General features: G+C 41.3%; 1 protein-coding gene across 4 annotated transcripts in view; it reads right to left on the bottom strand.

Moving 5' to 3' along the window:
• Positions 1 to 16,197: 16,197 nt before the first annotated feature.
• FER (FER tyrosine kinase) overlaps positions 16,198 to 25,624 on the bottom strand; it is a 399,749-nt gene continuing 390,322 nt past the window's right edge. For all 4 annotated transcript variants that reach the window (XM_045837886.1, XM_045837888.1, XM_045837887.1 and 1 more), the window contains one exon: positions 16,198 to 25,566. In XM_045837886.1, coding sequence (XP_045693842.1) covers positions 25,424 to 25,566 — 143 coding nt within the window. In that variant the 3' untranslated portion in view covers positions 16,198 to 25,423. The remainder of the gene's footprint in view (positions 25,567 to 25,624) is intronic.

Below are 25,624 nucleotides of genomic sequence, written 5' to 3'. Positions count from 1 at the left end.
TCTCTGTGCATGTCCCTGTCCAAATGTCCTCTTCCTGTGAGGACACCAGTCCTGCTGGATTAGGGTGTGTCCTAATTATTTCATCTGAACTTAATTGCCTCTTTAAGGACCCTGTCTCCAAATATCATCACATTGTAAGGTACTGGACTTTGGTACTTTAATGTATGAATTTGGGCGGGATACAATTCAGCCCATAACAGATGTCAAAGGACAACTTTCGGCCCTCCACAAAGGCCAAGGTGTCACAGGTACCCGGGCCAAAATGGTCATGGAGCAAGACTTGAGATGAGGAGATGACAGGCAGGGAATGGCCACGGGCACCTCTGTTGGGTGCCCTCCAGTTACAGTAGTCAGGTAAAGGGGCTTGGTAAAGAGTGCTAGAGATTTGGAGAGTATAGAGCCCACCTAAACTAACTCAGTCTCAAAACAGTTAAAAATCTAGTTGAAATACAATGCAACTGTGGGTAAGATTTTGTTCAAAAGTCACTATTATGTTTACACGCATTTTGGAGGGGAAGCCTCAGGAGAAAGTTGAGGACCGGGAATGGGACCATTTATGCAGCGCTTCTGGACAGTAAGTGCTACATTAGGCACCTTCACATACATCGCTGCTGATTGAAGTGCCCATCCACAGGGCGGGCATGAGTATCTTTATTTTGCAGATGGAGGACCCAAGGCTCACAGAGACTGTTATTTCCTCAGTGCTTCATGGTGTGTGGTGTAGCCAGGATTTGAATTCAGATTAGTTTGGTGCTGAAGCTTACTTATTTTCTATTGTATCATTTATGTCGAAGTGAAAATAACTGGTAGCAGAACTGCCCCTAATAGAAGGCATCACCAAAATGGAGCAAGAATCTGACTGACAGGCTTCTAGAGCTCCCAGGAAAGGTAAAGAGAGTGAAAGGCTGGGAAAAGCTGCTGAGCGCTCCCCTACCTGCACCCCCAAACAATTTTGCCCAGAGCTGGCCAGCTGGGGAGGCAGAAAGGGAGGCTCACTAGAACTAGGCTGGTAGGGTTCTTCCAGACTCTTGCATTTCTTCAGTTCATTTTCTGGTTATATCAGGAAAGATGCCTGTAGCCATCTCTGAGGACAGCCTGTAGCTGTGCTCAAGCCCAGGAAGTGGATAAATAACCACTCTCTGGGCTATAAGGTTGCTCCACTGCACTAAACAGTGTCTTCACTGGCAGAGGCAAGAATAGATGTGTCTTCTGGTGCACAGGTGAACATTCCTAGTTCCCCAATGTGGGGAGGGGAGGGAAGTCCTTGGAGATTTGGTGGTGCTTTCTTGAGAGCCAGGTCCTGCCCACCCCTACCTAGGACAGAATGGTGTGCCCTCTACTGGCAAACCCCAGGCTGACAGCCAGACAGGACCCAAACCTGGCTGTGCATTGTGCCCTGCACCTCCTGGTGTGTGTTGCAGTCCGAAGTCGGACCCGGCAGGGAGCAGCTTGTCCCAGTGCACCTGAGGCCACCCTGGTGATGTGTGCAAAATGACCTCCAGAGCAGCACGTTATTTTTGTTTGCAATCTTTAATCCCTTTTCTTCCTTTCCAGTGATTTCTATTCCTCAGATCTACCCCAGGGGCTCTGCTCTGCTAGGGCAGAGGCTCCTTTCAGGAAGGGGAAACCAAAAATCAGGGATGGTCCCTGTTAGGCTCACCTGGTTGAGCTGAAACTCTCCCCTCTTTCAAACCAGCCTCCTCTTGACATTCTTTCTATTTTTGTGCTATCCTCCAGCTTTCCATGGAGATTTTGGATTTCATTAGTGATGTGAGCTGATAAAGACAGACAGCCCATCCATGATTTAAAATTTGCAGCTCAAATTTAATCTCTCCTTTGATGTTTCTCCTTTAGAGGCAGCATAATCAGTCAGGTTTTCTTGGCTGCTGTTCCTAGTGCTAATTTTTAGCTCTGGGGTCAAGGTCTTTGCCTCTCCCTCGTCTTTCCCCAGAGTAATCAGTCTTAACAAGCACTGCATCTATCTGAGAAACATAACATGCCTTTTTTCTCATTTCTCCACATATTTTACAGGCTCATAACTTCCTTGGCTCTCTGGTTTACTGAGTTGCCTATGGCATCTGGTAGACCAGAAGGCCCTGCAAGTATGGCCGCCTGCATAGAACATGGTTGCTCTTGAGTTCAATGATGTACTGGGGTTCAGCTTTCTCTGGCAGTTTGGGGCTAGCCGCTAGACTAGGCTCTTGTTTTTGAGGGGTTGGGAAAATGTAAACCTGAGATTTCTGAGCCTTAGAAAAGTCTGGTACAAACTGGTGATTCCCTCTCCCAGGCCCACACTACCACTTCAGCTCAGTCGCAGTTCTGAGCAAAACATTTCACAGCAGCTCCTCTCAGGGAGGATTCTTGCCTGAGAAACTGAATGAGGTGGTTTTGGGGGGCTGTTTCGTGAAGATGTATGATCCCCACCATTACTGTCTTGTGTACCCTATTGAAAACCTTGACCCTGAGGAGAGGAGGCTAGTGGGGAGAGGAACTGGGGTGTGTGTGGGCCAGGGGAGGGGGTGTGAGGAGGAGGCCACTACAACAATCAAGATGTCTCCTTGAGGGTTATTCATGCACAGTCTTTATGGGTGAGTGTGTGACAGTGAGTGTGATGAGTGTGTGTGTTTGGGTATGTGGGAATGTGAGAGAGTGTATGCGAGTGTAGGTACAGGACAGGAGAAATGATAAAGGTGTAGCTAAGACAGAAACTGCACCATTTCAGAGTTTCAAGGTAAACAGCCAAGATGCTCAACAATTCGTCTTTTCTTTTTCTCCAGAAGACCTTAGAAAGAATGAGTTTCAAACAGAATGGGGAGGGCAGGAGAATTGAAGTCAGCTAGATCCCCTTAGCCTGGATTTCTTCCATGGGCAAACTCTTTTTTAAAAAATTTAATTGTTTTGAGTAGGTTATATATTTACGTGATTCGAAGAGCAAAGCTGACATGCCCAGTCTATTCCCCATTTATCTTTCCAGTGAATGTATTCAGCAAATGATTAATATATATTCTTATTCCTTTTATTTCTTAAATAAAAGATAGCATACCATATACACAATTTTGTATCCTGCTTTTTAAAAAGCATTTATTGATTAGGTTCCTCTTATAGGTGAGATCATATGGTATTTGTTTTTCACTGCCTGGCTTATTTTACTTAGCATAATGCTCTCCAGTTCCACAAACAAACAAGCAAAATACAACCAGAGACACTGAACAAAGAACAACCAAAGAACAAACCGACAGTAACCAGAGAGGAGGGGAGAAGGAATAATGGGGAGTAATAGGGGAAGGGCCATCAAGGAACCTGTATAAAGGCCAAAGGGGGTAGGTTTGAGGGTGGGAGGTGGGGATGGGGGCATGGTGGGGTAAAAGTGGAGACAACTGTAGTTGAACAACAATTTTTTTAAAAGCATTTATTTTGACCTATTTCAAACAAACAGCAAAGCTGGAAGATTTTTAACAGTTGAAAGATCAACCATATGCCCATCACCTCTATTTTATAATTAACATTTTTTGTACTTGCTGTATCACACATGTATGTTTTCTCCATCCCTCTACCTTTCCATCAGTTTATCTTTTTTGATGTATTTCAAAACAATTTAAAGACATCATCACATAATTATATAAACCAGCACGAATATCATGAATTAGAGTTCAATATTTACTTTTCTCTTCTGATGTAAAATTTACAGTGAAGTTCACAAATCTTAAGTGCACAATGAAACCCAAACCTCCACTGAGATATTGACATAAAGTGTTATGATCTCCCTACAGTGTCCCTGCATGACCTAGTCCTTCCCCATTTCTACCCCAGAGGTAGTCACAGAGAGGTTCTGCTTAATGGCACATAAATGACAACATATAATATACAGTCCTTTATATAAGGCCTTTTCACTTAGCATAATGTTTCTGAGACCTGTTCATGTTGCTGTGTTCACCAGTCATTTATTCCTTTTTTATTGCTGAATAGGATCCCATTGGATAGGGATATCTTAACTCACACACCCCATTTTATTTCTTCTATTGATGCATACCTAGTTGCTTTCTAGTTTTTGGTTATTAACACTTTCTGAATATTTTCTTTTCTGTAAATATATGACATATCTTTTTTTCTCTTGGCACATATATACCTAGGAGTGGCCTGGCAGTTTGTAGGTAGGTACATGTTTACTTTTACTCAAAATGGCTTTTTAAAAAGTGCTTGTGCTGTTTTATACTCCTGCCAGCAATGATGAGAGTTCCAGTTGCTTTGCATCCTTGGCAACACTTGCATTTGGTGTGCTCAATGCACAATTGTAGCCATTCTGGTGGATGTGTGCTGGTATTGAATTTTACCTTTACTTGGCCTTTCTTTGATGACTAATGGTGTTGAATGCATTGGAGTGCTTATGCATCATTCACATATCTTCTTTTGTGAATTGTCTGCTTATTTTGCTCATTTTTTATTGGGGTAGTCAAAAAGTCCATTACACTTTTTCTGTATGATGGCTCTACTAGCACTTAGTTGTCTTTAACTTCATTCAAAGCAATTGTGCTAGATTGTACTGTGACAGCTATTATATTAGTGTGCATTTAAAAGACATCAAAATTGGTGAATTTTTGTGCAGCCATTTTAATATTGAAGATGGAAGAAGATACACAACATTTTTGGCATATTATTTCAAGAGAGGAAAAAATGCAACTGAAAGGCAAAAAAGATTTATGCAGAGTATGGAGAAGGTGCTGAAACTGATTGATCATGTCAAAAGAGGTTTCTGAAGTTTCTTGGTACTATTGACATTTTGGCCAAATGATTCTTTGCTGTGGGGCTGTCCTATGCACTGGAAGGTGTTGAGCAGCACCCTGGTCTCTACCCACTAGAAGCCAATAGCGGGAGATAGGGACAGACTCCAAATATCCAAGTCAGTAAAGATATTGGTGAAAATGAAAAATATGTCTTTTATTTTATGGAAAAAGCTAAAAGAATTTTTTGGTCAACCCAATGTATTCTTCTATGATTTGCTGTTAATATTTTGCAAGTGCCAATTTGTACTTCTTAATCTCATCATCTTTCTTACCCAACCTCCAACCTCCCTCCCATCTGGCAACCATCAGTCTGTTCTCTGTATCTATAAGCTTGTTTGCTTTGTTTGTTCATTTTGTTTTTTCTTTTAGATTCCACATGTAAGTGAAATCATATGGTACTTGTCTTTCTCTGACTCATTTCACTTAGCATAATACCCTCCAGGTCCATCCATGTTGTCACAAATAGGAATATTTCATTCTCTCTTATGGTTGAGTAGTATTTCACTGTGTGCATGTACCACATCTTCATTCAGTCATCTATCGATGGACACTTAGGCTGCTTCCATATCTTGGCTATTGCAAATGGTATCACAATGAACATGGGGGTGCATATGTCTTTTCCAGTTAGTGTTTTCATTTTCTCCAGATAAACATTCAAAAATGGAATTGCTAGCTCATAAGGTAGTTCTAATTTTTTGAGGCAATCCCATACTGTTTTCCACAGTGGCTGTACCAGTCTGCATTCCCACCAACAGCGCACTGGGGTTCCCTTTGCTCCACACCCTTGCCAGTACTTGTTTTGTGTTGATTTATTAATGATGGCCATTCTGACAGGTGTGAGGTGATACCTCATTGTGGTTTTCATTTACATATCTCTGATGATTAGTGATGTTGAGCATCTTTTCATATGTCTATTAGCTGATCTTTAACTATAAATGCTGAATTTAGTCAAATGATTTATTTATCAGTTAGGATAATATGATTTTTTTCTTTCATTCTACTAGTGTGTTGCATTACATTGACTGATTTGCATATGTTGAACCATCCTTGCATCCCAGGAATAAATCCCACATGATCACAGTGAATGATTTTTTAATTGGCTGCTAAATTTAGTTTGCTGGTATTTTAAGAATTTTGGCATCTATGTTCACGTCGGATTTGGCCTGTAGTTTTCTTTTCTAGAGTCCTTTTCTGGCTTTGGTATCAGGGTAATGCTGGACTCATAAAATGAGTTTAGGAATGTTTTCTTCAGTTTTTTGGGAAGAGTTTGAGAGGCAAATGACATTAATACTTCTTTAAATGTTTAGTAATGAACATGACTATGAATTAGATGCCCTGCCAGGACAGAGTGGGAAAGCCAGCTCAAAGGCTGACAAAATTTTTTGTGGTCTTGACCCAGGCTATCCTGTTCCCCAAGTTCTCTGGCTCAACAGTGCCTGTTTTGCTCTGTGGATGTCCAGCTATATCTACTGTATGCTCTGCTCAAGCACTGCTGAACTATGCAGCTTCCAGGTGTTCTAGCCAGCTTTCTGGCCAGGAGGGGGCAGGAGCTACACTTAGCAGTAGGCAGGGCTATGAATTAGGTCTCTGGAAAGGTCCAAAGGTCCACCTCCAAGAAGTTTTCCAGGTGTTGCTGATCAGGCTTTCTCATCGGGAGAGGCCTGGAATTCCACTCAGCAGTGTGTCAGGCTATAAATTAGCCCTCCTGCCTGTGTGAAGCACGAGAACCCCCCAAGCCTGGTAAGGCTCTTTGTGGTCTTGACTCAAGCTGACCCACTCCCCAAGTCCACTGGCTAAATGTTGCTGCTGGCTTTGCTCTGTGGACGGTCAGCTCTGCCTGCTGTGTTGTCTGTGGGTGGCTGGGCTATGCAGCTTCCACGTGTTCTGGCCAGGCTGGCTGGTAGGGAGGGGCTGGAAGCTACACTCAGCAATCAGCTGGGCTCATCACTCAGTTCTCCTGCCATAGCAGGAGGAGACCAGTCTCCAGGGCCAAAAGCAAGAGTTTTTGTTTGATAAATGGAATCAGGTAGACCTGCACCCCACTGAGTTCCCTGGTCATACTGTATCACTCTCTTGGCTCTGCAGATTAGAAAAGCTCCTGGTTGGGACTAGTGCTTGGATGCTGCAGGTAGGAATGTGGTCTGCCAAGATCAGAGTTCTGGCATTTGCAAGTCCCTAACCCTTGGGTATCACAGTTTCCCAGTGGTCAAGCACTGCATATTCCCCTGCAATGCCCATGGTGCAAGATGAGTACATTCTGCCAAGAAGCAACCTACAATGCTGGAGGAGCTAAATGCCGCCCTGGACTCCCTTTTTCCACAGGAGGAATCATGGGCTCAGGGAAGACCTCTTAGCCTGGTGCTGCACTGGCCTGGATGCGGGACAGCACAGTTAGGGTGTAGCTGCTCCTCTTACTCTTCTATTGTGGTCTGTCTGTCTCTGTGGTGCCGGGGCACCTCACCTCCCCGCCCCCCCCGCCATGTTTTAGGATTCTCTCAATGGTGTCTTGTTGTTCATAGTTTTTGCTTGTTGTTCTTGTAAGGGGGAGCAAAGTTGGAAATGACCTGTGTCACCGTCTGGGTGACATCACTCCTTCAATATGAAGTCTTTTGTATTTGGGCTTATTTTCACTTAGTATACAGCTTTTACAAACAGGTTTTCATGTGGTCTCTCCCTTTCATTTCTGTTGGATAAATATCTAGAAGTGGGTTTTCTGGGTCATAGGATAAATGTATGTTTCAGGTGACAAAAAGACCAAAATGACTTCTATGCCATTTTGCATTCCTTTTGGCAACATGTGAGTTTTCCAATTGTTTGACATCCTGGCAGTGCTGGAACCATCAGACTTTATAAATTTTGTTGCTCTGTTGGCTGTGAAGTGGCACCCCCTTGAGGTTTTCATTTTTATTTACTTGATGACAACATTGACAATCTTTTTGTGTGCTTACTGGCTATAACTTTTTTGGTAAAATGTTGACTCAGATTTTTTATTTTCACCCAGTCTATCATTTGTCTTACATTTTCTCAAGCATATCTTTCAAAGAACAATTTTATTTTTAATTTTGAGAAAGTTCAAATCATCATTTTTTTATGGTTTATAGTTTTGTAATCTATTTTAAAATTATTTGTTTAAATAAGGTCTCAAAGATTTTTCTTCTGTTTTCTTTTAGAAGTTTTATAATTCCACCTTTTATGTTTAGGTCTATGATCTGTTTTGAGTTAATTTTTTTACAGTGAGAGGTAATAGCAAAGGTTCATTATTTTTGTATACAGATATTTAATACTCTGGCACTCCATCAAAAATCAGTTGATCATATATACCACATGTGGGTCTCTTTTGGAGTCACTATTTGGCTTTATTGATCTATATGTCTATGTTTACATAAATACCATGCTGTTTTGATTAATATAGCTTTATATTAAGCTAGGTAGTATAAGCTGTCTTCATTTTCAAAATTTCGGCTATTCTAGTTCTATTGCCTTTACATGTAAATTATAGAATCAAGTCAACAATATCTAAAAGTGGCTTGGTGGAATTTTTATTGGAATCACATCAAATCTATATCAATTCATGAGTCTGGGTGTCTCACTCCATTAATTTCTGTCAACAATAACTTGTATTTTTTAGTATAAAAGTCTTATATGCCTTCTGTTAAATTTATCCCCAATATTTCCTGCTTTTGATACTATTTTAGATGGATTTGTAAACTTTAGGTCTCAATTGTTTGTTGCTGGTACACAGAATCCGACTGATTTTGTATTTTGGCCTTCTATCCGGTGGCCTTTCTAAGCTCACTTGCTCAGCTCTAGTAGCTTTCCTGTGATTCCTTATGGTATTTTACATGGAAGGTCACATTGCTGCAACTAAAGATGTTTTTATATTATTCTTCTCAGATTTTATTACTTTTTCTTTTCTTACATTATTCTCTGGCTGTGACCTCCAGTGCAATGACGAATAAAAAAGGTGAGAGTGTAGCTCAGCTGGTTGGAGTATCATCTTGTAAACTGAAAAGATTGTAGGCTTAGTTCCTGCTCAGGGCACATTCCTGGGTTGTGGGTTAGGTTCCTGGTCAGGGCATGTACAAGAGGCAACTGGTGTTTCTCTCTCACATCAATATTTCTTTTCCTCTCTCTCTCTAAAAAAAATCAGTAAGCATATCCTTGGGTAAGGATTAAAAAATATGGTGAGAGTGGATATTCTTGCCTGGCTGCCAACTTTCAGGGTGAAAACATTTATTTTTAAAAATTATTAAATATGATAACTGTAGATTTTTATTGGGTTGGCCAAAAATTCATTTTTTTTCCATAAGATGACTCTAGTAGTGCTTATTTATCTTTAACTTCATTAGAAACAATTTTGTTAGATTGTTTTGTGACAGCTGTCTTATCAACATACATTTAAAAGAATTAGCAAAATTAGTGAATTTTTGTGTAGCCATTTTAATATTAAAGATGGAAGAAAATTCACATTTTTGGCATATTATGCTTTAATTATTTCAAGAAAGGTAAAAACACAATTGAAATGCAAAAACAGATTTGTGCAGCCTGTGGAGAAGGGGCTGGGACTGATGAATGGGTCAAAAGTGGTTTGCGAAGTTTCATGTTGGGGATTTCTTGCTGGACAACGCTCCACGGTCGAGTAAAAGTTGATGGCAATCAAATCGAGACATTAATTGAGAACAATCAGTATTATACAATGGGGGAGATAACCAACATAATCAAAATATCCAAGTCTATAAAGTTCTTGGTGAAAATGAAAAATCTTTTAATTTACTGTTGTAATTACAGATGATTTTCTTACTTTTGCCTTTTAACATTTGTATTAGCTTTAGTTGGTTGATCCATTCCTTTTATTATGTGTTTGCCTTTGTTAGGGACAATTTTTTTCTTTGCAATATTTTATCCATCTACTTTTTTTCTTAAGGAAGTTCCTTGAACATTTCTTGTATCAGTTTGGAGATGGTAAACTACTTTAGCTCTTTTTGTTTTTTGTCTGGGAAGCTCTTTTTTTCTCATTTCATTGTAAGTGACAGCCTTGCTGGGTAGAGTGATCTTGGTCGTGGATCCTTGCTTCTCAGCAGCTTGAATATTAGGTGCTAATCCCTCCTGGCCTGAAAAGTTTCCATTGAGAAATCAGCTGCGAGTCTTATGGGAGATACCTTATACATAGCAAACTGCTTTTCTTACGTTGCTTTTAAGATTCTCTCGATGTCTTTAACTTTTGGCATTTAAGTTGGTGTCAGACCTTTTTTGATTCATCTTGTTTGGCACTCTCTGCCCTTCCTAAACTTGCATATATCAGTTTCCTTCACCAGGTAAAGGAAATTTCAGTCATTATTTCTTCAAACAGGTTTTCAGTTCCTTGTTCTCTCTCTTTTCCTGGTACTCCTATGATGTAAATGCGTGTACCCTCCGTGTTGTCCTAGAGATTCCTTAAAGTATGCTCATTAAAAAAAAAACAGCCCTTTTTTCTTTTTGCTGCTCTAATTGGGTGGGTTTTGCTGCCTTGTCTGCAAGATTGCTGATTTAATTACCTGCTTTATTGCACCTGCTGTTGATTCTATCTTATATATTCCTCATTCCAGTTATTGTAGTCTTCATTTATGATCAGTTCTTTTATTTATGGCTTCTAAGTTTTCACTGATTTCATCTGTTTTCTTCCAACTTTACTGAGAATTCCTATAACTAGTGTTTTGAACTCTGTATCTGGTAGATTGCTTGCTTCCATTTTGTTTAGTTCTTTCTCTGGAGTTTTGTCCTGTTCTTTCATTTGGGCCGTGTTTCTTTGCCTCCTCATTTTGACTGCCTCCCTGAGGCTTTTTGTTGTTGTTATATAGATCTGCTACATCTGCCAGGCTTGGCAAGGTGGGCTTCCTTATGTAGTGGGTGCCCTGTGGGGCCCTTTGGCACAGTCTCGCTGGCACCTGAGCTAGGTGCCTTAGGGGTGTCCCGTGTGCACTGGGTGTGCCCTCCTGTTGTCGTTGAGCCATTGTTGCTGTGGGCTGGTCAATGAGTAGATTGACCCTCAGGATGACTATCTATGAAGACTGTGACTACATCACACAAGCTGTTGTGTAGGGGCAGACCCCATGGAGCAAGGTTCTGGTGCTTGCCAAGTCCACCTTTTGGGTGTGTTGTTTGTGGAGCTAATTGGGTGGTGCTCTGGTGTAGTCTCAAGCTGACCACCAGGTTTGTAGGTTCTAGGGTCTCTTGGGAGGGGCTCCAGTGTAGGCCCAGGTCAGCAGTTGCCTGTGCTCTGCCCCAGACCATCTGGTAGGAGCTATAACATGATCAGCAGTTGGTAATTACCTAGGCTGGGCTTTGAGGTGCCTGGGAGAGGCTGTGTTGCCAACTGTTAAGTGCTAGGCTTGGGGCCACTTAACTAAAAGTATAGGGCACTTACCTGTTTGGGGTTTGTGAAGCTTGGGAGATTTTAGGAAATTCCATGGCATGGGCCAAGCACTGTTGCTTGTGAGAACTGAGCTGAGCTGAGTTGGGTTCGGTGGTTCTCAGGGAATCACCAGGGTGGGGTGAGGGGTATTGGCCAGGTTAATGGAGACTCAGATTTAGCACTCACCTGAGCCTGTGAGCTATGTGCAAGGAGAGCTTAACAAAGAACAATAGTCTGCCATCACTTCTGTCCTGATGAGACCTGCTTCTTCAGCCCTCACCCTGGAGACAGACAGTTCAGTTCCTTCCCATATTTTTCTGGCACTTTTTAAGCGATTGTCCCTTCACTGTAGCTTAAGGCAAGTGTTTGTGAGTGAGTGGCTCTGTGTGCAGGCCATTTAAGTGGATACCTGGATCTGTAGCTGGTCTCTGTCTCATCCAGATGGAACCCACGTTTTCACAGCCAGATGCTGTGAGGACTCCTCCGCCCTGGTGTGCCCTGGGCTGAGGACCCTGGTGAGGGGCTGGGATCCCTTTTTCCTCAGTGGGCCCTGCAGCCTGGATATCCCTGCTTACTCTTAACTGCCGCATATAGGCGTTGGGTCAGCCTGTTTTGCTTCTCTGCCTTTGCTAATAGTCTCAACATGGCTTCTTTATTTGCTTAGTTATAGATCTGTTCAGATAGCCATCCTGTGGCTCTCCAGAGTGGTGGTTCTATAATTTTGTTGTAGTTGTTTTGATGGGGTTGTGGGAGGAGGCGAGCACAGCATTCACCTACTCTGCCATCTTGATCTGAGTCTCTAGTTCTTCTCAGCTTAGGTAACTTACATTTTCTCTAGGAGTTTGTCAGTTTTGTTTGTTTCCAAACTTATTACCATAAATTTCATAATATTTACTTATTACTTTTTCAATCCCTGATGTTTCTGTAGTTGTTGATACCTACAGTCTTTATTACTACAACTTTTTTTTGTTTTGGAAATCTCATCAGAGGATGGTTTAAAAAAAAAGCTCTTGGCTTTGCTGATCTTCTAGATTATTTTTCTGTGTAAGCAGTATATCAAATATGTTGACTCAGGGATACTGAAAAACTTTTTTTTTGTCTTTCATTGTCCCTTTAAAGTTTGTGTAGTTGAAGAAAGCCTTCTACTTTTCCTGGATGGAAATTCAGGCAAGCCACATAACTCAGGGTTTCTCAGCTGTGGCATTATGGACATTTTGGGCCAGATAATTATCTTTATTTTTTAAATATGTTGTTTATTTATTTTTAGAGAGAAGGGAAAGGAGGAAGAAAGAGAGAGACAGAAACATTGTGTGGTTGCCTCTTGTGCACCCCCTAGCAGGGGTGTGGGGACCTGGCCCACAATCCAGGTGTGTGCCCTGACTGGGAATTGAACCAATGACCCTTTGGTTTGCAGGCCAGCTCTCAATCCACTGAGCTAAAACAGCCAGGGCTGGGCCAGATAATTCTTTAATGTGGAGGTGTGTCTGTGTGCTGCGGGATGTTTAGCAGTGCGCTGGCATCTACTATTAGATGCCAGTAATACTTGTTAGTTATGACAACCAACAATGTCTGCAAACATTGTCAAATGTCCTCTGGGGGACAAAATTCCTCCCAGTTGAGGGCCACTGGGCCATGACTTCTATGTTTAATCTTTGAAAACATAAAGTTTTAGAATCATTTATTTTCCCACCTTTTAAGTTGCTTGCCTAGCTCATTAATTTTCAACCTTTTTCAATGTTATATTTGAGTATTATATATATTTTTTCTTTTTTGGTTGTCAGCGAATTCAGTGAAATTTATTGCTTAATTGCTATACTTAACAAATTTCAGATATTTTTCCTTCCCTTTTCTTTATAATTGTGTTGTATTTTATTTATAATTTTTCTTTTTTACCATATGTTTAATCTTTTAGATGACTTCTGGTCTTCCTAAAATAACATTTGATGAACATACATTTAAAATACACCAATGATTATATTTGTGGAACATCTGTTTTGGGGTAAAACACTGTTGGGGATACTGACGTAGGACTCATTTCAAACCATGAGAAAGGGTTTATAGGAGGGAGGGAGGAGGAAGAATGGGAGAGAGAGATGACGTGCAGAAGAGAGGGGTGGCAAATCTGCTGGTTTCTTCTAAGTTTATATATTCATCAGACCTACATGGGGAGAGGTTGGATTTAGCTTGACACAAGATGATATTTATGTATTAACCTGGCCGGGGCAGATGGCTGCCTGTCCCCTTACTTGACTGAGATTAAATGTAACAGTCAACCATGGCAGGTAAGATGTTCCCTTCTCTGATTTGATATTCCCTGGGAAGCTGCGAAAGGGTGCAGTTCTCGAAGGGACAAGGCCCGGTGTCTGGGTTTCTGCCTGGCTTTGACAGGGCTGCACTGTGCTAAGTCCTCAAGACTGTGAGCCTGCAGGGACCCCAGGGAGCAAATCCTCCCATTTGCGCACTCGTGGCACTTGAAAAGGCACGTGCATCCCGGGTGCGCTCCTTCCAGTCCCTCGGTGGTGCACTGCCGCATCAGGGTTACATCTTGACATTTGGCAAGGGGACGAGGGGAAGACTGCAGGCTGCGTGAAGGCTTCCAGGGGCTGCTTGAACATTAGCTTGAGATGAAAACCCAACAAGTTTAATTATCTTTTATCCAGGTATAAAAGGAAACATTTGGAGTGTGTGTGTGTGTGTGTGTGTGTGTGTGTGTGCAGAAAAGGGAGACTCTCCCTAACTTGGGATAAGATCAAGCCCTCCAGAACAGTGGGAGTGGGAAGCCGAAAGAGAACAGCTTCTAAGGTCACTACCCCCGCTTTCTATGACATTTATTTTTCTATTAATTCTTGGCATTTATATTACTGTGATAGATCAATTAGCTTCTCACAGTGTTCTAGTCCATTGACCTTACCATTTAACTACCCTATGGTGCCATTGTTACCACAGGGAGACCGCAAAAGAAACATTTATAATTTTGAAGTACCTAGGTCCAGAGCTGAGAAATATTAAAAGGCTGAGTTTGGGTAACCAGTAGCACACTAGATGACTGAACCTTCAGGGAGTTTTTCTTTTTGCTCAGTTTTCACAGCAACACTGTACAAAGCAAAGGAATAGAACTCACCCTGAGTAGTCCTGGTGTTCAGGGATTCCTAAATGACTCTGAGAACACCAGGAGATCACTGGACCTCAGAGGCAGAAGGGCCTTCCCCGAGCGATCACCGTGTCAGTCAGGATCCTTGACTGCCGGCAACAGAGCTGGACCTCAGGGCGGTCAGGCAGAAGGAAAACAGCTGCGAGGCTAGCAGGGGGCTCTGAGGTCCACGAGAGAGGGGGCTCCGAGAGCAGGAGGCTTGAGGATGGGAAGAGACAGAAGGTGCTCTGAAGGGCGGGGAAGCAGGAGTTACGGCAACATTCCCCTAGAAGGAATGCCCTCTGGCTGTTCCTTCTATCCTTTTAGACTCAGTCTTGGCAGAAAGACTCCATTCAATTAATAAAGAACAACATGGACTGGAGTGTTTGGCTTCTGCAGTAGGAGGGCCTGTGGAATTATGTTTCCATCAGGACCACACACATTAAAAAGAAGAAATTCCCCTGGAGGAGATTAGGATGATTTTAGGGAGAAGTGACTGAAGTAAAGGGAAAAAAGGGGGGAGGGGGAAGAGTGAGGGAGAGTGAGAGAAAAAAAAGGAAAAAGTTTAACCCTGGGCAATTATTTAGTCAAACCTCCTTTTGCAGGTGAGGAAACCAGTCCAGGCAGTGATATGGTTTGTTCCAGTTTGCAAACCAGCGACAGTCCTCGCAGGAGTGAGGGCCTGGGTCTCCCAGCTTCGGGCTTGGTGCCAGTTTCATTGATGCCTTTGGAAGCAGCACCACTGGCCTTACTCAGCAGTAATCACAAGGGTTTGGTCTAGGTGAGCCAGTCTGTTTGTCTGCTTCAGGTTTGAAGAGTTTGAAAAACCACTCATTCAGATTCAGCTTTTAATTGAAGGAGCAACCATTGATGCTTTTAATAAAAGCTAGTTTTTCCCTCCATGTTTTTTGCAAGCAACATACATCAGCACCATCTGCCTGAAGAAAACACTAGCTAGAGCAGGTTGTACAGCAAGATGTAGGACTTTAATACCACGAGAACTCTAGGGACTTGCACAAATCCTGTTCATCCAGCCTAGGGAATGGGATCTCAGTTACATAGCCATCCTTCCTTGGTGATGGGTGTCCCCAGTCCTAATAATTGAGGTCAGTAAAAACACGGGTTGTTTGGGATGCTGTTTCAGATATCAAACCTGCTGGACATGAGGATACAACCCCAGGTGGACAGTTAAGAGCTATGGCACTGAAGCGCGCAGCTCTGGTCAGAGCGTGGGAGAGGCAGGAGGGTCCGAGGGGGGATGTGTGTGGATCCCTCTGCCTTGTGGGTGGCCCCTCTAATCCAACACCAGGGATGAGGAGCGCTTGGTTTAACGCAGAGCAACCTGGTAAATAACAGCATGCTGTTTTAGGAAGGTTATTGATTTGCTGACTGAAGGGTAAACAGAATTCTCCTCTGGGCTCCGTGACCGGCTCAGCCCCACTCAAGGTGCAGACCCCTCACTGCAGTTCTGCTGCAGGAGCAGCTTATAGCTTCTCTCCAAACATCCTTCTCAGCCACCTTTCTCCCCTACCTCCTCTTGTTACATCTAAACAGACCCTGTTAGGAGACAACAAAACACCCTGGCAAGCAGCCTATCCACTCAGAGAAATGAGACTTGAATTACATTTCAGGTTTGATTTCTAAACAGAGGAAGCAGTGATTGGACTGTAAGCCACACACACCCATTACCATCAGAACTCATAAGTTTAATTATGGAGGAACTGAAAGCTTATAATTTGTTATGCACTATTACATCTGTAGGAGGCCAGTTGCCATGGAAATCTTCCTCCTTTCCTTCTACTTAGAGCATATTTACATGGCAAAGGAAGAGAAATAAGAAACATAATGGAAAGATTCAATAAGATAAGACACAGTTGGCTACAAATATTTTACATTTATTATAAGAATACAATAAAAAAAGTTTCCGCAGAACTATAAGTGGTAATTGGTCCATTGGAAAAGAAAAAGAGGATATTCAAAAAATGATCTAAGTTTACAAAAATGATGATAATCATGTTTTAAAAAAGTAGAAGACAATTTTAAAACATCCTACAATGTTAGCCAAAGTTCAAAATGTATTTCCTTTGAATGTAAAAACTAACAAATAAATAAGTGTTAAATACAGATCTGAGTTAAAAATGGTAAAAGGCAGACAACTAACTGCTTTATATATTTCGCTCTCATTCATTTTGAGACTTGCTTACAAAGCCAGATAAACTCACCAAAGGCCTTGTTTGTATGTTTTACACTTGAACTTTTTATAAGAAGCACCCTATTTCCAGTGTTTCTTTTATCCACTTCACAAATATATTATTTTAAAACAGTAACAAAAATGACTAAAGGTGCTTTAACCTGACAATATTGGCACTAAAAGGAAATTGTGTAAACCACTGGAGTGCTTTGCCCAAAATGATGCTTGCAGACAGAACATCTGCACCCACCCCAACATCCCAAACTCCGCGTCTAATGAAGGGCAGAGGAAGCAACCGGAGGGTGACATTTCTGCAACCACCCACTGTGGGCTTGTGCCAGGAAAGTGGCCTGTGCCAGTGGACTGCCCCGTAAATGGCCCAGCCATCATCTATACATTTTATCTTTGCTTTCAGCTTACTTAGGTTCCTGCAGAAGTCAGTGCTGCTCTTGGAACTCGGATGACTTTATTTTATTCTCCTGCATCTACCAGGCTTTTCCTAACCCTATGTGGTTATATGGCTATGACTTCAGAAAGTTCCAGTCTTTTAGGGCACTCATCAGACCAGACCAAGGAAAACACAAAGAAAACCAGAAGATGAAGTCAGCAGAATTCATACCACTACCAACCCCACTACACTCATGTTGCTTATTTAGGCTATCCAATTTAAACAAAAATTAAACATAAGGTTTCTAGATGTTTGATTCATAAAGTTGTTTCAGTGAGAAATCTCAATGCTTTGTGAAGGAAAACGATGAACAGAAGTGGCCCGTGTGTGGCTGGGGCTCCTGTTTTGGTCCGTGGTACATGTCTGAGTCTGTCAGGCATGGTATTGGGTAACTGGCATCCCACAGAGCGAGGGGAGATGCTCAGCCAGTGAAAGGGAGTTTTATGCCTTTGGCTACTTTGGTCATGATTTGGGATAACCAAGACCCCTTTCTACCAATTCCTTTTTATCTTTGATTCTGACCTGAGGTATCTGGTGAACTTTGTAGAACCAATCTCTTTGACATTAAATCTAAAAACAGTGAATTCTATTTAACTGTATTATTTTCTGTACATGGCCAGTGGGAGGAAGAATTATGGTAAATAAGTTCACTTCTGTGGGAATTGGCCTTCCACTTGCAGCTGAAGCAACACAGTTCAGACGGCAGGCACCGTGCCGCCATGCCACCCTGCAGTCTGAATGTAAGAACTGCTGCACTTGGGTGAGGAGAAGCATTCAAAGCGAGCAAGGCTCCTGGCGCCATGTCCCCTGCATTTGCCTACAGCAGCCTGGCATTACTCAAGAGCAGGCAGGCGAGTTTATTTCTACCAAGTCAAATTATTTGTGAAAGAAAACTTCTACAACATAGGGTATTTTTCTTTCCCTCATCCATGTTTGAGAATTAGCAAACACACTGGTTGAGTGCACTGGGAAAGGCTGCCAGACAGTCCTTCTGCCTGGGAAATCAGGAACGCTTCAGACTTCCTCTCAGCCCCGAAGGGTCTGAATGCAGGGCACTTAGAAATGTAGGTGCCCACTGTGGGGGGAGGATTTAATTTATTGTTTCATAAAGATTGTGCAACTCAAAAGAAGACCCCAAGGTCATGTTATTTGACAAGAGCTACATGAAAAAATAATAATGAGGGTTTGGAGTCGTACACAACCTCATTTTTCATTCTCAGGGTTTTGCTGCTCCAGTGCGGGAATTGGGATGTCATTTTATGGCCACCTTCCACCTACCCTGTGTTACTCAGAATGTTGACATTTCCTGCTGACATCTTTCCTATGCTTTCAGAATAAGGTGTGATCTTGTGTGATCAGACGAACTGCGCAGACGTGAGTTCTGTGTTGCTGTTGGCACCGAGCACACAGGAGTGCGCTCCTCCTGCTTGCTTTGGGGGTGGCTATCTGGTGCTTTAGCAGGTCATTTTAGCATCTGCTGTGGATCGAATCTAGAATGTGCTTATTCTGATACTAAAGGTGTTCTTGGCAAATAGAAGCAGGGTGTGATGCTTGCAGGCTCGCGCCCTTTTTAGGCCGGGTACTTACTGCTTTGGGGAACTGGTAGAGCAGAGCTAATGCCTTAACACAACAGTGCTTCGGGTCTGTTTATCTAGGTTGACTGGCTTATTTTGAATTTAAGGCTTCATATTTGCTACCCTCTTTTCTGAAGCTATGGGAAAACTGAACATGGCACAATTGAGATACTACTTTTAGATATTTACTGATGAGAGTGTGAAGGAAGTAACAAGAAATAATGGCATAGAAGTGGAATGGAAAAACCAAGTATGTTGAGGGGTTTAAGATATAGAACTCATTGTTAGTGTTTTAACATTTCTTTGGAGGTAGGTCACCTAATGAGCTTAGTCAAGCCAAGTCAATAGGCTGCTTCCCGGAACACACCCACTCACCAAGAGCTTGTCATCCTGGGAAGACCTCCTTCTTCTGTGGATAGTGTCACTTGTCATATACATCTGCCACATAATCCTCTGTCTCCATGACAAGGACTGCAACTAGTCTTTCTTTGTATTCTAAGCTGCACCTGCTATGGGGCCTCTCACGTTACTCAGGTGCACAGTTGGCCTGGTGAAGGGATGCCTGGGAGTTAGTTCCCTCTGAGGCAGGGGCCTCCTAAGCACCTGCAGAGAAACTCTTTGGTCTAAGCCTATGATGATGCTGTCTGATAAAAGCTGATCATAAAAGACTTTCCTGTTTTGGTAAAGTAAGGATTAAGAAACTGTGTATGGGAAGAGAAAATACTAACCAGAAGTAAAAAAATAATAATAACAATAATAAAAATAAATAAAAACCCAAAAAACAACCACCCTAGAAAAACTAGCACCCAGCATGGTTCCTTGCACCTGGACGTGGCAGAAGTTTAAGAAAAGCTTGTAAATGGATAAAGCTGAGGAAAAACACATTACGAAATTCTGCTACCAGGGTTGTTACTATCACTTACAATATTCTATTACTTTGTACGACAGTCACATCTGCTGGCCTCATGGTGATGTTTGGGAAGATAGTTTAGAAATTCTAGGTTCAAATCTTTTTAGAGTGAGTCCTAAATATTCTTCTATTGGGGCTCTTGGCTAGTTTGCTAGCAAGGAGGGAAGCTAAGTCTGCCTTCATGTTGCAAGCATTAGACACCTGCAAGACATTTTTCCTTTAATAAAATAAAAAGTAGGAGCTTCCACAGCGCACGTCCTCCAACGCTGGCTACCCCAGGCACATGTGTGATGTCACTGAGCTTCCCAAGGCTTAGGGAGTGGGCTGAACCTCTGCTGTGTCTGCGGCCTTACCAGAAAATCGAGTGAGGGCAATTCTTATTCAACAGCAGCTACCTCCTGAGATTATGGGGATCATAAACAAAATCAAATCAATATCCAATTCAGTGCTCTTTAAGAAATGTTGTAGAGACTTGAGAAGCATGTAACATTAAATAACAGGCAGCAGGAAGTGCCTCAAAAACTCTCTTTTGAGGATTAGCTTTCCTTTATTAACACTGCATTTATTTGCTGGGACGTTAGCTTTTGAGTCACTTTGGGCTGGTACTTTGTCATTTCCCTTCATGTCCTTCATCTTCCTGTTTGGATGTCTCATTCTCTGTGCCTGTGTCTATCATCCGTGGTGCTGCACTAGGACTGGCCTAGGATGTTTCTAAGATTCCATTCCCTTCAATGTTACCAGTGTAAAGTCATGGCTCATTGCTATTGAATTGGTATTTTCTTTCTTCCCTGCTTAATTCCGTGTTTTCTCAGAGGTCATCACAGTTAAGGGCCTTCTGAGGGTACCGTATTTTTCCGTGTATAATGCGCACTCAAGTTTTTGGCCCAAACTTCCAGGGGACAAAAGTCTTTCATTTTAATTTTTAATTCAATTTCCATTTTTTTTAATATTTAGATTCTTGTTTTTTATATTATAGAGGAATTTTAGCATTTAGTTTTGAACATATACTGTTATTGCTTTCTACAATTACACTTAATACATAACCATAAAGTAATTAAAAAATTTACAGATATGGAATTAGTACTACCCATGTATAATGTGCATCCTCATTTTTCCCTCAAAAATTTGGGCAAAAAGGGCACATGATACATGGCAAAATATGGTAAGTCTAGGCGCCAATTAGTTAACATTAGTCAAAAGGTGAAGTAGGGCTGAAATAAGCATGCTTTCTTTTAGGAGACTAGCCTAGGTTAAGTCCTATAGCAACCAAAGATTTCCAGTAAGGTATGAAGAAGCAGTGATTATAGTTCAAGAAAAATTAAATATAGCTAATGCAAATGTAAAGAGACTTTGAATAGTCTCTAAAATTTTGAAGACATATGAGCCAATCCTTTAATTGCTAAGACAATGAGTATAAATGTCGCTTGGCGCAGCACCATCTCTGAGCTAGGGATATAAGCTGCTCTCGATGTAAGGGGGAGAGGTGTTTGCTCTTCCCCCACACACTGGTAGGTGACTTCTACGGTTTCTTTTGGCTCCGTTATCTTTTTAATTTTCTATAGGAAAGGATCTGGCTCGGTGGCATTGATTTCCTTAAGCTTTCTAGTGACACTGTCCAAGTCTTTGTTCCTCTTTAATTATTCCACACTCTCCACAGTGGCTGCATCATCCTGTCTTAGAATAATTGGTTCCTTCTCTTTGCCTCTGCACATGCTTGCCTCAGCTCCTTGTTAACAGATACACAGAAGCCTGTGCTCATTACACCTCTGCAGTTTAAAGTGACTGGGAATTCAGAAGAGCAGATTTTTCTACTACCCAAGAAACTCAGTCCTTATTAGGCAGCTAAGTGAGTCTTAGGGTCTATACTTAACAATTCAGAATTTAATCTTTGAATTAGCATGAGGCACTAGGATGGTTTTCAATGGGTAATAAATATTTTCTTAAATTGAATTATGACTAAGATATATAGCTTATATATCTTTTATATCATAGCATGATTTTTTAAAGGAGAACTTCATGGGACTGTAAGACTGTACCAATCTCTCTTTCAAGTAGGTAATCTTGGTACATGAGTATTTTGTTTTGCAAAAATGAATACACAATTCTGGATTCTTCCAACTTGTATAATATTCAGACTTGATATGAAACTCATCAAAACAGAAAAATAAAATATTTAATAAAATTTCTGGTATGTATAAGCAAATCAAAGTAATAAAAGAGGTAACACTTTATTTTAATGGTAAACTTTTATGCTAACTTAATAATATAATGGAAAAGTAATATAAACTTATTTTCATATAAAATATTTCTATTTAATGAACATATTAATACATAAAGAAAAGTGTCTTTCAATTTTCTGCCCCTTTGTTGCTCTTTTTATTTTGCAATATCCTCTGTTTTGTGTGAGACCTCTGACCTCCTAAATACAAAAGCCAGTCTTTACATGACTCAGGACAGTGGTTATGGACAATCAATTTTGTTGATAAAAAAACATTTTAAATACCAATGGTGTGATCAAGAGAGTACGTGGGGATAAAAGGGGCTGAGGCACACAACCTCTTTTCCGAAAATTTCAATTGATCTCACTTCGCAAAAATGAATTATGAAGTGGAGGAACTGAGAGATCTCCCAGTGACAGGAACACGCAGTCTGGACAGGTGGTGGTGCACTCTGATTTTCACGTTTCTCCCACTACAAGGTCCTTGGTGTGCAATGTGTAACTAAAACACTTTCTTCCTGACATAATCTCACACCAGTGTGGTGAAGCCATGGTTATTTTAGTGGCATTAGCCAAACTTGATATAAACTATATGGTGATACTGAAACACGAGTATTACATAGATAAGAAGACCATATTGTGATTTAAAGAAAATTAAATCTATTTCAGTGACTAAACATTTTTTCTTCTTAAAATAACCCTCAAATGAAAAAAAACATTGCAAAATGTGCACTGAACGACAGCTAATATGATTTGCCTCATGGTCTATGCTCATCTGCTTGTAAGATGTTTAAATAATATTGTATTTGTGGTAAGGCAGTAAATTATGAATGAAAAACTTTATTGCTTACATTAAATTTGGGCAAGAAAAGAGAAATGATTATATGAGGCCTTTCACTGGGTACCTAGTGGCAGGATGGGCTGAAATAAAGACTGTGATTTTGAAAGTTTGGGAAAAACTTGTTAATCCTTTATTTTCTTGGAAGAGAAAGGATGCATTGGCTTTGGGAAGTAAACTCAGATTACTCAAACGCAAAATTAATTTTAGGTTTTGCATGTTGGTAATGAATGTTAATTTGACATTAAAAGATTTAAGATTTCTTTCCTTGAAAAATGATGCTAGCTAAATATTTTTCATAAAGCTTCTTTAGTGATTTGAGATAAAGGTGGAGAGATCCAGGCCTCCTGAGTGCCTCCTGCCCTGCCGTATTCATAATTTAAGGGGTTGTGATGGGAACTGTCTGGGAGTGATAAATGTAACTCTTAAAAAATCCATTAACAACACACAGATTTGTGACCTGGCTTAATTACATTCAGACCAGTGGCAATTTTGGTTACAACTGTTTTCTTACTAAACAAGTCATAGGATTTTGTGCAAACTTGAAGCCTTCTTTTCCTACATTGACTTGCAAATTCAGAACAGTATTTGTGTGCTTTTTGGGTATGGATTAGCTTCCTAAAGTACATAATTCCAACAATTATCAGTGACAGAAAGGATGAATAAATTATGCTTTAAGTGCAAGAAAATTAGCAGTAAAAGTGGTTTGCATAAGTTCTTGATGCATGTGCCTATATTAAATTTAATATTCTATACAACTGATACACTCCTGAAAGACTCTTGGTGAGTTACTAATCCTGAACTATACCACTGCCTGCTTTGGGACAAAGAATAAAATAGAATTTAAATGCTGCATATGTCATGATGCTTTGAAAAGTGTCTTTAATTTAAGCACAGAGTAATGATGTGAATTGTAAACTCTAACAGCTGCGATGAGTGAACTGCCACGTTCCTTCTTTAAACCAGAATGCACAGATTAAGCCTCAGGTCTTATTTACAAAATTAAAGCCCAAACCATCATTTTCTCTCCTTGCTGAGAGCTTAGCATTGATGCTGCTAAGTGATGGGAAGCTGGTTTCTATAAACAAAGGCTATTATGGAAAGGTTCACCTAGAAATACTGACAGAGTGGAAATGTCCCCATCCTATCCTTACATTTGAAGGGTGGAAAGGGCCTGAAGACCACAGCACCTAATTTCAATCCATGAGCCTATGCTCTGATTCACCACAGTGTATGCCATCAAAAGAGAGTTCCATTTATTTACAATATTTGACAGAAGTGAAAACAGTGCTGGCTTTGAATATTGCAATATGTTTTTGAGGGCAAGTTTATTATGCATTTACTTTAGTCTGAATGTAGTAATCATTAAATGCATACAAAACTTTCAAGGAGATTGAAATGATAGACACAAAGCATTTTCCTGTTCAGTGTTATCCTTTCCACTTTTCAGAGAGCTGAGTGGAGTTCTGTGCAGTGATATTCACAGGCAGCAAACAGTTGGATTGGGCAGGAGGAATTTTCTATCCCATAAGCTCTTCCAATAAACAAAGACCAAATAATCACTAAGGTGCTATTTATCTGGACACACGCCTGAGCACTTATTAAAAGCTCCCAAGGCACATTTACCCCTGAGCGTGACCACCTCTTCCACACACATTTATCCTGAGAGGCAACTATATACAGAAAACGTGGTAAGCTCCCTGGATGCAGCAAAGGTTTAGCTCAACAGAATCCTACATCTGACTGTTGCATATTCATACAAAGCATCTCCAGAACAGTGCTTGCACACCTGTCAGCCGAGGATGAGAATTTCCTGGTAGAAGTGGAAGGGTAACAAGGGGGAAGGTGGAAACACAAGAGTTGTCCCCTAGCTTTTTCCTCACAGTGTCCATTTGTTGTCTTAACCACCTACTCCATTCCCACCTGCCTTGCTTCTCAGTAGTGTGTATACGTGCACACGTGCCCGTGTTTCTGAACTAGGATCGTGGAATTCTGACAGCTCAGGAGACTGGTGCCAGTGAAGGGTGTTCATTCTGGGATGGCCCCTCTGAGGTGAAGGTAGTTCACCAAAGGTATTCTGTTGGTTCTATGGACTTGAGCTTTGTGGTTTTTCCAAAAAAAAAATTTGTGTTGCCATTAAGAAAGCTTTTTCTGTGATCTCCTGAAAAACATGTCACAGAACCTGCTTTGTGAAGCCAAACCATAAAATCAAAAGGGTGTGTGTGTGTTTGTAAAGGCGTAACTTGGATACAAAGACATTTTACATTTTCCTTTGCTTCTCTTTTCTCCCTTCCCCCCTCCTGCCTTCTGAGGCATCTCATGCACTGGTTTTTGATGCCTAAACAGAGGAGGGAAACGAACACCTCACTAATAACATAGGAGAGTGACGATTCTTACACTGCACTTATTTCTGGCAATAAAGAAAAGAAAAACCCCAGGAGGGCCAAGTAATTCCCAATATAAATGAGGTTTACAAATATAAACTTGCCTTGGCAGAGCAGAGGGCCAGTTCTGGCTGGAAGGTGTCCTGCAAACACAGCATTGCCAAGGCAGCTACAGCACCGAGTCGGGCGGGAGGCACAGGACAGCAGCTGGGAGCAGTGCTGCTGACGTAGGGAAGCTTTGAGAAGCATCATGATCGTGGTGGGAGAAAGAGATCTGTTCTCCCTCACATTAGAGCCTGTGCTTTTTCTATTTACAGTGGCCTGAAATGGGATTGCTGCGGTGAGCTAATAAAGCCCTTGGTAGGACTGTTTCTTGAATGCATTTGCCTTTGCCTTTTTTAAAAAAGTGGCACGTATTTTTAAAAAATAGTTAATAAAAAACATAACCTTATCAAACTGTTGCAGGTAACGTGGTATAAACTTATTGTTAATGTGAAGAACATTATTATTCTGCTGGAGGAGCGAGTCCCAAAGGCTGCGTTTGGCACTGTCCTATCACTATGTGATCTTCTTCTTGATGACAGTGAGCTCTTTCTGAAGGTCACTAAATTTGGGGCGGTTTTCAGGTTTATAATCCCAGCACTTCATCATAAGTTTAAAGATATCCTCTGGACAGTGCTGAGGGGCTGACATCCGGTATCCTGAAGACCCAAGAGAAGAACAACAGGGAATTTAGAATGGAGACAAGATACAAATGCT

Source organism: Phyllostomus hastatus, unplaced genomic scaffold (genome assembly GCF_019186645.2).
Source record: "Phyllostomus hastatus isolate PE091 unplaced genomic scaffold, TTU_PhHast_1.1 phas_contig_254, whole genome shotgun sequence".
Classification (NCBI taxonomy): Eukaryota; Metazoa; Chordata; class Mammalia; order Chiroptera; family Phyllostomidae; genus Phyllostomus; species Phyllostomus hastatus.
The sequence above is the reverse complement of the archived record's forward strand: the minus strand, read 5'-3'. Positions and strand labels throughout refer to the sequence as shown.